Source organism: Bradysia coprophila, unplaced genomic scaffold (genome assembly GCF_014529535.1).
Source record: "Bradysia coprophila strain Holo2 unplaced genomic scaffold, BU_Bcop_v1 contig_358, whole genome shotgun sequence".
NCBI classification, from domain to species: Eukaryota; Metazoa; Arthropoda; class Insecta; order Diptera; family Sciaridae; genus Bradysia; species Bradysia coprophila.
The window spans coordinates 4,593,835-4,607,159 of NW_023503616.1; the positions used below are offsets into that span (position 1 = coordinate 4,593,835).

Sequence of the window (13,325 nt, forward strand, 5' to 3'; positions counted from 1 at the left end):
TGAACATCATTTTGTTTACGTCTGTAGAGATAAGCGCTAAGCGGCCCAATTAAAGTGGGAATTTCCATGCTTCGTCATTGTTTGTTATTATTTTGTATGTGACGCAATTTTACCGTTCCTTTTCCCTTTAAAATTATTGATTTTCGACTAACCTTTAATATTGTAACAAACCAAAAATTTCTTGAAATGAAGCGATTACTTTCACTGAAGTTGTTTGCGTTGTTCTTTGAAAAGTTTCTAATTAAGTTATGAGTAGGAATTAGATAATAAAGTCAATTCAGCTCACGGAAGACACTGCGTAGAGCACTGTACTTATGCGGTACGATGATATTTCTTTCCTTAAGACGATGTCGCAAGGAAAATATTCGAAACACGTTTTACCGAATAACAGCAAAAGACAGTAACGATTTTATTTACCAATTCCGGCACTTCTATCAAATCACATAACATTTTTGTATTCAACTCCTCAACTAGTTTTCGTAAAACAAGAACGAATCTCGGATATTTCAGTCGTTCATACGTCTCGATGCAACATGAATGATTTATTCATCCTTTGTCTTATCGTTTGTCTCTTCGTGTGACAAGATCCTGTTGAAGCAATTAGTTCAATTTAATCGATTAGCTCAAATGAACATAAATATCATATTAAGTTCATACCAGAAAACGATTGCTGGTGGCACAACAAATGCGGCGGAAAGGAGAAAGAAAGCTCCCGGCATGTTTTCGAATGTAGCGGAATACACAAAACTGTAAACTGGCGTTGCAAGAAGAGGTGTTAATGAGTCGAGACTGCTCATCAAGGCGTTGATTTTTCCCGTTTCGGTGCTTGAGACAGTTTTGAAAATAATTGATCGACCGCAGGACATTAACTGACCAGCCATCATGGCAACAATCGGTGCTGTCAATGTTTAATTGGTCAATTGTTTAAGTTTCGACCCAAAAAAAACATTGACACAAATAATTTTTTACCGGTATACATGAGTGCGTTGCTACTTGCAAAGGCAAAGGTCAAGCACGAAAGAATATGCGCAGCGCAAGAAACGATACCAATAGCAGGATCAGACATTTTCATTTTGTTTCCGAAAATAATCATTGACGCGAAATTGCCAATGAAACCCGTAACCATTTTGAAGGTCATGAAGGTGGCAAAGGCTGGCGCATCCCAGCCAAATTTGTATTTGCCAAATAAGTACATAACAGCACCTTCACCTACAATGAAATTTCACAATTAAGCGATTCTGCAAATATCTAACTATCGTTTCACTACCCATCATTGGTGCACTAATAAGACAGTGCGATGCGAGAAGGGCCAAAATTTTTAGACGATCATTTCCTGGTCTAGCCTTTACGCCTGAACCAATGGCATCGATAACGTTTTGTTTATCGAACAATTCGCTTAACATGGTTTTAACTGTTGTACGTTTAAGAACCTTTTCGTCCCGTACAACATTCGGTAGACCGTAAAGTAACCACAAAAAGCCGATTGTTTCAATAATAGCGGCAATTGTAAATATTTTAACAAATCCTAAGGAGGATAAAGCTCCTGACAACCCCATGCCAACTGTAATTGCAAGGAAAATGGTACATCCGGTTATTCCAGTTTTTTGCGTCAGTTTATCTTTTGGTGTTGTATCGGAATTGTAACTGAAGCAACTCATGATAAAACAGGCATTGTTGCCTGTTAACGATACGATAAACGACGATATAAATCCGACGCTATTCGCACCAATGGTTGAAGTTGGGTCCAAAGCGCACACAATTAGGAGGACGTGCTGAACAATGAAGCTGACCATTACCGCAAGCATCGGAATTTTACGTCCATACTTATCACTCCACGGACCAATGAGACATGCTAAAATCATTGGAAATAAATTTTCCAGCATGCCTCTCCACATCATAACTGATCCAGTAAGCTTTTGTATATTAGCCTCTTCTTCTGCATACTGGCTCGAGTCACTAAAAAAACGAACCATTGATTTATTCTATTCATCTTAATTTTACACACTTTAAGAAAGCTGTGCTTTATTTGATCTAAGTATTTCGGTAGACAGAAATAAAATCTATCACTTCATTTGTATTTTCCTTAACGTTAGACATATCTCTTTATTTATTTTTAATCTGAGGCTTCAACAGAAATTGTATTAATGTCACCGGAAAATTCAGCATAAATATAACGAAAATCGTGTTATTTGAAATTCATTGATAAATGCACGAAACTTCGAACACATATCAGTTTTTATGTGTTCGAAGTTTCGTAAAAAATAATCAATTTCAACCGGATAGACTAGACTATACATATAACAAACAGTTTATGTACGACTCTGTGTCACGAATATTTTCAGTATTACATTTTCATGCATCAATTGGTTTCAACAATAAGGCTCACCCAGATTTTAAAGCAGAACAGACTTCGTCACTGTATCCAAAATTCACTTTACATGCTTTTTCGAAAAGAAAATCTTGAACCGCCATAAAAGCCAATATTGCTGTTGACATTTGAAACACCATAATCGGTTCAACCGTAAAAAAGTTCGTTAATGTCTTCAGTGGTTCTTGGCTTGGGTCAGCCTTATGTCTTGTACCACTGTCGATCTCCGCTTTAGGCTTTAAGCCGGTTCTTCCTTGTCGTTTTTCGGCCATCATCGAAACAGTCAATCAACTGTATTGAATTTAATGTATTTGTATATACACTCAACTACACAGCACATAAGTATCGAATTAAATTAAGTAATTCTTTGAAGCACAGGTACTAAAGCAGTAATTTAATATTTGAATTATTAACTTTTACATTTAAAAAAAAATGTTGAAATAAATATCTACATAAGAACACATCACCTAGTAGTACTTCACAACTGAATCAACTATATTCACTCACCACTAATATTATTAACTAATATTATCGATAAGATATGAATACAAACTTTGTTGTCATCATGACAAATGAGTTATATATGAATTGGTAAAAATTCTCTCAGCAGCTGATTTTACTCTTCTATAAATTATAATCAGCATACGTGTATACGCGCTATTGCGCCCACGAACTAATTGAAGTGGAAATACAATATATAAACACACTGGCAGCATTATGAAAAATAATAAATGATGTGAGTGGTTTAAATTGAGCGGGATTTTTTTTGTAATATTAATTAGTTGATTTCACGTGAAAAATAAAACAAAACCAACAATTTGGTCGAATTGAGTCAATTTAATAATTTATTTTATAGATCAATCTATCATGAGGCTGTGGGAAGGTGTTTCACGTAACATTAAATGGATGGATTAAGGCTAAGGATTAAGTTTAATTCGATGCCTTTCATGACTGTTTAGTTCATTTAATGAACTTATCACCAGTATTACTATTGAATGTGTTACGTCTTTACACAGAGGTTTGCGACAGATTAACACAAAATCTATTACTTCATTTGTTGTAACAAAACATTTACTATACACTATATTCAGAGTTAATCATTTATTTTTTATCCTCTGTTAAAGTGGTATTGACTATTTATTTAGTCAACGATCGGGTGCTAATCTTCACCAGTGAGAATATTACGAAAAAATAGTTTTAGTACACATCATGTACCAGACAGAATTTTTCAGAATGTCGAATGACCAGCAAATACAATTTACAGTGATTTCAACATAATTTTAACGACAACACGGTTCTAAACATAGAGTTATACCTACGGTACTAATAGCAGTGCAAAAGCAAAATGTTTTTTTTTATTTAAACTATGGTCGCTTCAACCGCAACCCTAATTAAAAACGGTAATCTCCTGAAATGGTTTTCTTCTAAATTTGTTGCGAAAATAGATAAAAAAAAATCGGCGCTGCGACTTTCCTGTTTGTCAGAATTATCCCTCTGTCACAAATTTCAAACCAATAAAATCGAAATCATTACCTAAGTTTATTATTAGATTTACAATTTCGATTCACCCTCTCTGTAAACTAAAACAAATTTGATTTTCAATCCTATTTGCCAATTTAACATGCAAACACGATTCAGAATGTTCGAAAGTTATTGCACCAGCGGAATAGAGAGTGTCTGACTGTCTATACTATTCAATTCTCGTAGCTTTCACAGAAGCAAATAAAAATGAAAAACGATGGTTTTTACGTTGGATTTTATTTGTGCTTATACTCACTTCACAATGACTACACCAATAACTACAGATTTCAAAGTAATAACAATAAAAAAACGAACAAAACCCGATGATGGTGGATTGTCCTTCAAATGCAAAGTGATTAAATTCAAGATGCTAAAATTTTAAAAACGTAAATCGAATTTTAAATACTTTTTGTTATTTTTACTTACATTGAGAATTTACGTAATCCAACCAGACACTTTATTTCAAAATAAAAGGTTTTCTAAATAATCTACTCCAACTTTCTGGTACACCTGGCCATTTCTAAGTTGCTAAGAAACATAGTAATATCGATTAATCGCGAAAGCACGCACGATGAAATTATATTTATAAAAATAAACGAACCATTTCACGATATAATTGATAGAACGACCGATGAGTATAATTGTTAACAAAAATAGATACCAAAAACAGAATATTGTTACCAGTTCCTTGTGTAAGATCTGGATAATTCGTGGAATTCATCTTTATACGATTTGTATATACAACTCCTAGATTTGCCAAAGAGCTCACGAACATCTTTTCAAAATGACAACAAAACTATAAAATACAAATCTATAACTTCAACAATTTTATAATAAATTTCATTTTATGAGAAAACTCTAGCCGGAGCTCATAGCTTATTCATATTGTCGTTGTTGATAGCAGTCTATATAAGATTGAAATTGCAATGTAAAGTTCAACCAATGAGGATCTGAAGTCTCCCCATAGACGTGAACATATACATGCTACAACAATCTTTTGTTTATGCGGAAATTGGCAAAACTAAATCACTACACCGTATGTTATACATGATATTTAACGATTGAGGAGTTTATAAACCGCTCGTGAGAGTAGGCTATCTAAATTTATCGTTATCAGAGCCCACAATATTTCTTCTTTCGTTTTTCTCCGCAACCGAGACTTCATGCCGAAAACACAAAAAATTATTGACGCTTCTCAACAAAAAGAGAATTTGAAATGATTATCATCTTTATCGTCTTTCCCAGAATTACGAACGAGACGTATAAAAGAAATAAAATCCTTTTTTATCAGGCACAGGTCCTTATATGACTGTGTTATATATGTGGAATGAATATATCATACAACCAACGCACATACATTACATGGAAATATAAAAGTATCCGAAACCCTGCAAAAGAAAATAAAATATTTGGTGGATTTGAGTACTTTTCATGAATGTATGTGTATGTCGTGGCACACAGAATGTACCAACTTTTTTTTCTTCTTTAAAAAAATATGAATTTATCGTAGTCAGAGAAGCTTCATAAAATCACTGAAACACTTCTTTTGATGTGCGACATATGGTGATACAGAATTGTATGCTTATAAAGCAAATCAAGCTTGAAATATTAAAATTTTATTCATAATTTGGCAAAAGGTGTTCGTGAGTTGTTTTGATGTGATCTTAACGTCTGATATTGTTTTGATATGTACCTTAAATCGGAAAAACTTTGAAAGGAAACGATTATTGAACGAAAGAGCAAAAAATCTGTAAATTCATAGAAATATTGTTGAATTGTGAACGATTTCTTGTGGGATTAGAAGTTCGTTTCAATATTTTTTCTTTTTAAACTAAGAAATTCTTTGAAGTTTCGTTTCTGAAATTTTAAGAGTTTGATTCAATTCCGAAAAGCTCACTAATCATTTCATTTTATTTATGAACCAATGGGTAAATGCAATTTCATGTGCATAGCCCATGTGCATGTTTATGGCTATTATTCCCTAAGAAGTACCTTTGTACTTGACTAAGAATCTATTGGAATACTTACCAGTTGGTGCATACATACTTTGTCACAGAAGTTGACTGTATTTTAATTGTTTAAAAGATTAAGAGTGGCAGCTCTGTTAGAAAATCGTTAAACCGAGAGTTTGTAAGCTAAAACTTTGTGTCAACATCAGATGAAATCAGTCATCTGTATTTATGTGCAATTGACGGAGTTCCATGAAACTATATGGATTCCTTTAGACTTCTTTTTTGTAATTTAATTTTTTTGCAATGTAATACTTTCAAAAAGTTTCATTTCAGGTCAAGCGTAGAAAAAGTTTTCGTTTGAAATTACAAATTACTGCAGGCACCATTCGTATATCGTTCATATTACACCTACTTTTAAGTAGATAAATAGAAAAGTTCTGCACATATATTCAGAGTAGGATGTAATGATTGATTGAGCAACTTCAGCGAGGCATAAAATTGATGGGAAAATAAAATAATGTGGACACTTTACAAGTTTAAAATAGATTTATTTAAGTTTTCGCTCCATCAGTTTGTGTTTTATGAAAAATTTACAATAATTTTCTGAAAGTTTTAAATTAATTCATATAACTTTCCGTTATTAAAGTAGATTTGTAGGAATACGTTAGAGACAAGTTGTAGAAAAAATAAATTCTGACAAAAGTTATTCTTTTCTATGTTCAATAAATTTATTTAATTATTTCTAAATATTATTTTACGACTGACAATTATTATTCTGACTATTTGTTTTTGTTTAGTGATTGTGGCTTGTTTTGTATATTAGTTTTTTATTTGTGTGTACGATTTAATATTGGTCTTTCTATTGATTACACTGTAATAATTTGAAGAAAGTCTATATTTTGAAAAACGATTAAACATTTGTGAAATACAATTTTTTTTTATTTAAATTTAATTTCTATTTTTCTTTTCAAACGGATTTTCGTGTGTCTATTTTAAGATATCCATTTCATCATATTCAACAATCAAAAAAAATTTCTCATGTTTAATTTTTCATTTTGTTGGAGTTAGCTCTCTTACAGTGACTGTTCTCTTTGTTATTTTATTTATTATTAAGTTTTCTTTTTCAAATATCACAAATTACAAAGAAACAAAGAGAATTACAGAGTTTCATGTTAAGTGGAAAAAAATCGCAATAGAAAAGACTGCTTCTACAACTTTAATTAGCTCAAAGACCAATTGATATTCAATTTATTGATTTGATAGGACTGCAATAGGAAAATATTGTTTTTTAACTAGAGTTACTATCAGCACCACTTTGAACCTTTATTCAATAACGATTAGGAGAGAATCCGTAGCGTTCCGTTTTATAGTTTTCAAAAAATGAATATTTCTTTAGTCGATGAACCGCGTTTCAGGGTCAGTTGTCATGTTTAAAAAATACTAAATTAAGCTTCCACTAATTAGAAATAAAAACAAATTCCACTAGTGTGAAATCTAAAATTAAGTCAAATAAAGCTGTTAGGTGCTCAAACGATCTGTTGTTTTATTAGTTCCACATCGTTTGCTATTTAATTCTTTTAACAGGAAAAACGTTAAGAGAGTTTTTTCACTCACTTGTACGTATGGAAGATATGACAAGAAAGTCGCTATTCTAATGTGATGAAATACATGAGGAACGAATAGAACGATGGAAACAAACCCACGAAAAAGTACAAATTTCTTTTGATCTGAGCTTATTTTCAATCGGAAAGGAAGAATATCCCAATGAGATTAAAATAATATTTCAGAATACAGCGAGATTTCTTTGGGGTCAACTCATCAAATGTTTAACCAATCGTTGGCAATTTTAATGTTGCTCCACTACACATTTAGGCTTGAATTCGTCCCACTTCTAAATTACTGAATGAATAATGCTCGGTTTAAAACTTCAATTATACAAAAATTAATAACACGAAGTATTGGTTCTTCATGACCCACTGATAATTTCTTTGTAGGTAAGAATCGAATTTTTATTAAATTTTATTTTATTAGATTCAACATTTATCTGATGTCTAATAGTTTACACAATCTAATGAAAATTAACTGTTAATTCAACTTTTATTCAATTTTATAAAACACTTGCAACGAAACATTTTTCAATTTAATTTTACAGAATTAGTTGGAATATATGCAGTTTCTTTCTCCATCAGAATTCCAGTTGGTTCACAAACAAAAACTCCAAGTATACGAAATAATCCAAAGAGACGGCGCACAAATTGTTACGTTGAAGCCGTGAAGCTTATGTTTTGACTATTTACAGTACAAAGATTTATTTAGTGTTTGTGAACCAGTTGAAGTAATTTCAGCTAAAAACATGCTCATTTCAACGAATCTTTCACTTTAAATTAAATTTCTTAATTAAATAATTTAGTGGAATAACAGAGCTTTTTGTTGAAGTTTCATATAACAATTAATTAAACCAGACTAATTTGTAGGAGGTTTTTACTTTTTTAGTATATATAAATGTTTTATAGTATTTAAACCACTATGTACGCGGGATTGTCATTCAAAATCACATTTATTTTAGTTTATTTTAAAATAGATTTGTTTGCAATTATTTTTAATATCTTATACTCAATTTGATTTATTGTAAACTAAAGGATTTTACAACATTTCGACATGGATATTCTAGGTATATTACACACACAGAATTAGAAATTATCTTCTTTGAATTTGAATTGTTCAATTTGGTACATTCGATAAATGTATCTAATTTCTGTTCGTGTGTCTATTATGTCAACTTGCAATATTGTATTTTATAAACTTTTATTGCTTTATTATGTTTAAGACATTATTATGTTCGTACTCATTTTTACCCCAAAATATTTTTTTTATAAAGGAATTTACGAATTTACATTTTTTATTTTTATTGTACTACTGAGAGACACTGGGCTTTGTATACACCAACAGAATTTGCTGCCTATACCGACAGTCTATATCATATTTTTGTTAAATAGAGAATTGTAATGAACTTTGTGGGACCAATAAAATTTTAAATAAAAAAAAATTTACATAATGGATCTGGATTTTATGCTCTTCTTTCCTACAGAATATTAAAATGTTAAGTGAAAATTTGAATAATGCAAAATGTATGAACAGAAATTGAAACAGAGTTTTTCTTTTGTACATTAAAAGATGGAATGCTTAGAACGAGACTCCGACACGATATATGAGGAAATTTGAACGAAAACTTGCGTACAAAGACTCAAAATTCTGCAAAATTTAGCGAGACCTACACAATTAACACTGTATGTTGCATTGTTCAATGTTTCTAAACAGCTAGGCATTGTTCGCAACAAATATAGATCGAACGATTGTTCAGAAAGGCTAATTACAAATGGGCGTTCTATGGGGCGTCTACGTCTCAGCGTGAATTGTAATGATTTTGTGAGGTTTAACTCTATTTAATGTTCGGATTAATTTCCAAAAGACAACAATTTTATCTTAAAATGACAATCTATCTTTTCAAAATAGTCGCCAATGACTTTGTACAAAATCTTCTCCTTCATTTCTATTAACATACATTTGTCATTCATGTCGATAACACGTGAAAGGTATCATCTTAGATTGTTGTTAATTTTTTTCATGTGTTTTACCTTTGCTATGCGAACCTGGGCATAGGATGCGATTGTATGCGTCAAACGTTTTCAGATTCTAATTAGTAGCATGGCTTATTGTTAATTGTTTAACCTAGAGGTAGCTCTTGTCGTCGAATAACAAACACTTTAGGACATAGAAAATAAGCTTTATATTACAGCAGCAGGATATCAAACCCAGCTAATGTACACCATGCAATTAAGGTGGCAAAAGAAAATAACGTTTCAAAAGCTTGTTGGATTTATTTTATCGTTAATCAACTGTTGACTGATATAAAGTGCTTGCTCAGGCTATAAAATCATTTATTTCCGGTTTGTCTTTTCTGATACAGAGAATTTATGATTAATTATTGCGCTGGTTTTATCGGGAAAAATAAAATTTTAATATTTCCATTATCCACCATTTTTTTCTTCAATGAAAATGTTTGTGTATGTCATGTCATAATAATAATTTGATTTTGTGTTTCTTTTGTCGTTTACCTTAAGTGCATAGAACGATTCTGCTGCCGTAGGAAGGAACGGAAGAGTTTCGTTAACATTAAACCGGATTGTTTTTTTCTTTTGTTTTCATTTTTTTGTGATAAATTTCCTTTAGAATTAAAACCCGTCATTCATATAAAAGCGACTGCTTTCTCAAAGCAGCTTGTATCCTTTGTATAGTGAGGGAAAATGGGAAACATAATGGAAAAGTTTAAAGTCATTTTGTGTACGCTTTCTCTTTTTTTTATCTCTTGTGATATTTAAGAGGGTCGCTTAAACATTTCTTTGTTGAAACTAACAAGTGAATGTTACACGTAGTTTAAAATCTTCCAACAACAAAAAGAAAATCAGAATATACATCTGCTACCTCATTCGTATCAAATTTTATGATTTAAGTTTTTCAAGACAAAAACACAGTAGTTTTGCGAAGTGTTATGTGGTGTCAATTGACTAATGCATTATTTATGTTTGACTGTAAGCGTGTTGAAATTGGCAAGGTCTCATCCTACTAGTTGAGAAGTTTCTCTTTACACTTTCATGCATCCATGCATGGAGTGCGATATTTAATTTTCATATTTAAATAATTACAGAAAATGTAATTTCAAATGGAAATTTCTTACACTCCATCTATTACATTCAATAATGCATGTAAATATTTGAACAGCCAGACTCTGATGCTGATCAATCTTAATGTAATGAAGAATAAAATAATCTTTTACATAACAAGCAACAAACTGCTGAAAAGCAGATTTTTGATGAGTATTTTGTCAATAAACACACAAAACCAATACTTTTCTTTATCCCGAGTTATGTAATAGATATACATGCTCCTGAGCTTAATGTGAATTTCGTTTCATCTCTAGGATTGTAATAGGCCACTTTCGACCCTAGGAAAAACAATACAAAAGTCCTTATAACATCGTCGACACCAGCGACATTGATTACAAAAAGAGTATTGAATGTCAACGTTAACCGTTACAATCATTTATTCAAAGAGTTTTTCTTTTTCAATTGCATTGCAATGATTGGTTTTCTTTACACAATATGCAAATGCATTGTTGACGACACAAATGCAAAAATTTCCATAATAAAAGCCACGTCGATTTCTTTAGAATATTTTGGAGTTAGTTAGCTGGTTGTGTGACATTATTTTCTAAAGGTGAAAGAGAACTTGTTGTACACCGAGATGTACAATCAAGTTTTGCATTTTTCAGTGTAATGTTCTCCGAGTGTACACAAATCTTTTTTGTAAACATGTGAACCAACAACAAAATATTAGATCGAACAGACAAAGTTTATAATTAAGTTTTGACACACTCGTCTGCGAATTTTCATTCTGTATCCGTCTGGGAGCTTCATTATTTCTTGTTGTATTGTAAAAAATAACTGGAAAATAAAAAAAGAAAATGCAAATCTCACTTTGTCGCTAATTACTCGGTACTCATCCGAAGCGGGTTTTTTTCTCAACAGTCAACAATGGCTATATCGATCTTAGTTTTCTTGTTATACCACACAAGTCTCCTTGACATTGTGTTTAATAACCAGTGTTAAAGTGTGGATGAAACTTCTGAAATTAAAATGTTCTTCCTAATTATGCGAATAATAAGTTGAAAATACAAAGGAGAAAGTTTTCAATTTATGGCTGCGGCAGACATGAAAAATCAAAGTTCGAAAGAGAAGCGACGGTGAGTACAGCATAAGTCAGCTTTTCTACGGTTTTTTGTCTGTCAAATCAATTGATTGAGAGTTTGAAATGTTATTTTCAAGGATTTAAAATGAAATGCGAAAAAGGTAAGGTGAAATGTGGAAAAGAAAATTTCGGTTTGACAAGGTTGTCATAGAAGATGTAGAAAGGTGCCACGCACTTTAAAAACCATTAAATTAATTTTGTACTGCTAACTGAATTGAGATACGAAATTGAACGTGAAATGTTAGAGCATGGACTGTAATTCAATCTACCTTCTCAAGGACTTACCTCGGGCTAAAGCTTTTAGATCTATTATATTTCCTTGAATATCAGATACGAGGATTTGATAGTTCTTATGACATAATGTACCGTGGATTATACAAACGTAACAGCAATGTATAAATTACAAGTGAATGTTACGTAATTCGTTACATTAGGTTTCCATGCAGGTAGACTGAATCCTTTCCTTGATGGGATATCTATAAATAAGTGAAAGCAATGTAAATGACGAAACGCTTTTAATCTGTTTGTAGTTATGATATAGAATGTCATTCTAGCGCAAAATTCCATGTTATATGACTATGACTCTTTTACAGTGGGGTGGGGGGAACGATATGGAACTTTTAATATTATTTTCATTTGATTTTACTCCAAGCTTTGTAATTTTCATTATTTTGTTTTTATTTTTGAATATGTTATAAGAAAGAAAAATCTAAAAAGTTTGATTTTTAATTTGTTATCATTGTTCTCTAACATTTATAGTTTACTCATAAGACTTCGTTTGTTTTAATTTTTTTTTCTTTAATTATATATTTTGCAAACTTGCACTTTTGCTCCTACGAACTATAACGATATAATCTAAAATTCACTTTTTTTAAACTTTCTATTAGATACTTTATTGATAATCATTCACGCATTCTTTTATTAAGTTTTTGTTTTGTTTTAAATAAATAATAAAATCAATTTTTCTTTTCTACATTATTAGAATTCAAGGCAATGAATTATTTCTCAAAGCCATTCAGCGGCTACAATCTATCGAAATAACATATTACTTTCAATTCATAAATTCATTTCAGAAAAATCTAATTTTTATAGAACTCAACGAAAATTGTCCTAAAAACTCATTGAAAGTTAGTTTACTTACTGACGTCTACTAGCTTCCAATTTTTGCGACATTGACGTCAGAACTCTTTGGTTGTCTATCACACGTAAGCAACTGATGTACGAACGAACTTCTCCTTCACTTTTCGGTGACGGTGGATCTAATACTGTAAAAATTATGTGTCCATTAAACATCATGAAAAACGATATTTCGATGAATGTAACTTGTTCCATACATAAACGTTGAATGTGCCGACACGTCGAAAGAAAAATATAAAATAGAATTCGAAAATACGAATGGACCAAATATATACAACGGACTATAGCGTTGTATAAACATTAACTGTTTTCAATCACATCTAAGTGCGACGAATGTAATTAAAAACCAGAATCAAATCCAACTTTAATGACATTTTCTGAGTATATATACCTACTCCTACGTACTCTCACTGGAATTTATAGATGTATTGTACTAGAGTATACACCGTAAATCATATATACCACCATATTAAACATAAAAAGCCGGAATAAACACGCCGTATTTTCAATCAACTAAATCAACATTTTCCTTGTGTTTGTGC

General features: G+C 31.4%; 2 protein-coding genes across 9 annotated transcripts in view; both read right to left on the reverse strand.

Moving 5' to 3' along the window:
* Nucleotides 1-375: 375 nt before the first annotated feature.
* LOC119081369 (proton-coupled folate transporter-like) lies at nt 376-3,043 on the reverse strand. The gene is made up of 5 exons (XM_037190246.1): nt 2,387-3,043; nt 1,268-1,956; nt 970-1,209; nt 658-898; nt 376-588 (listed from the first exon to the last, which is right to left on the reverse strand). Exons 1-5 carry the CDS (start codon nt 2,641-2,643, stop codon nt 543-545), a joined length of 1,473 nt encoding a protein of 490 aa, XP_037046141.1. The 5' UTR covers nt 2,644-3,043; the 3' UTR covers nt 376-542.
* A 4,547-nt stretch (nt 3,044-7,590) lies between these two features.
* Nucleotides 7,591-13,325, reverse strand: part of LOC119081367 (rap guanine nucleotide exchange factor 4) — a 67,102-nt gene continuing 61,367 nt past the window's right edge. For all 8 annotated transcript variants that reach the window (XM_037190238.1, XM_037190239.1, XM_037190236.1 and 5 more), the window contains one exon: nt 7,591-12,911. In XM_037190238.1, the coding sequence (XP_037046133.1) occupies nt 12,784-12,911 (128 nt within the window). In that variant the 3' untranslated portion in view covers nt 7,591-12,783. The remainder of the gene's footprint in view (nt 12,912-13,325) is intronic.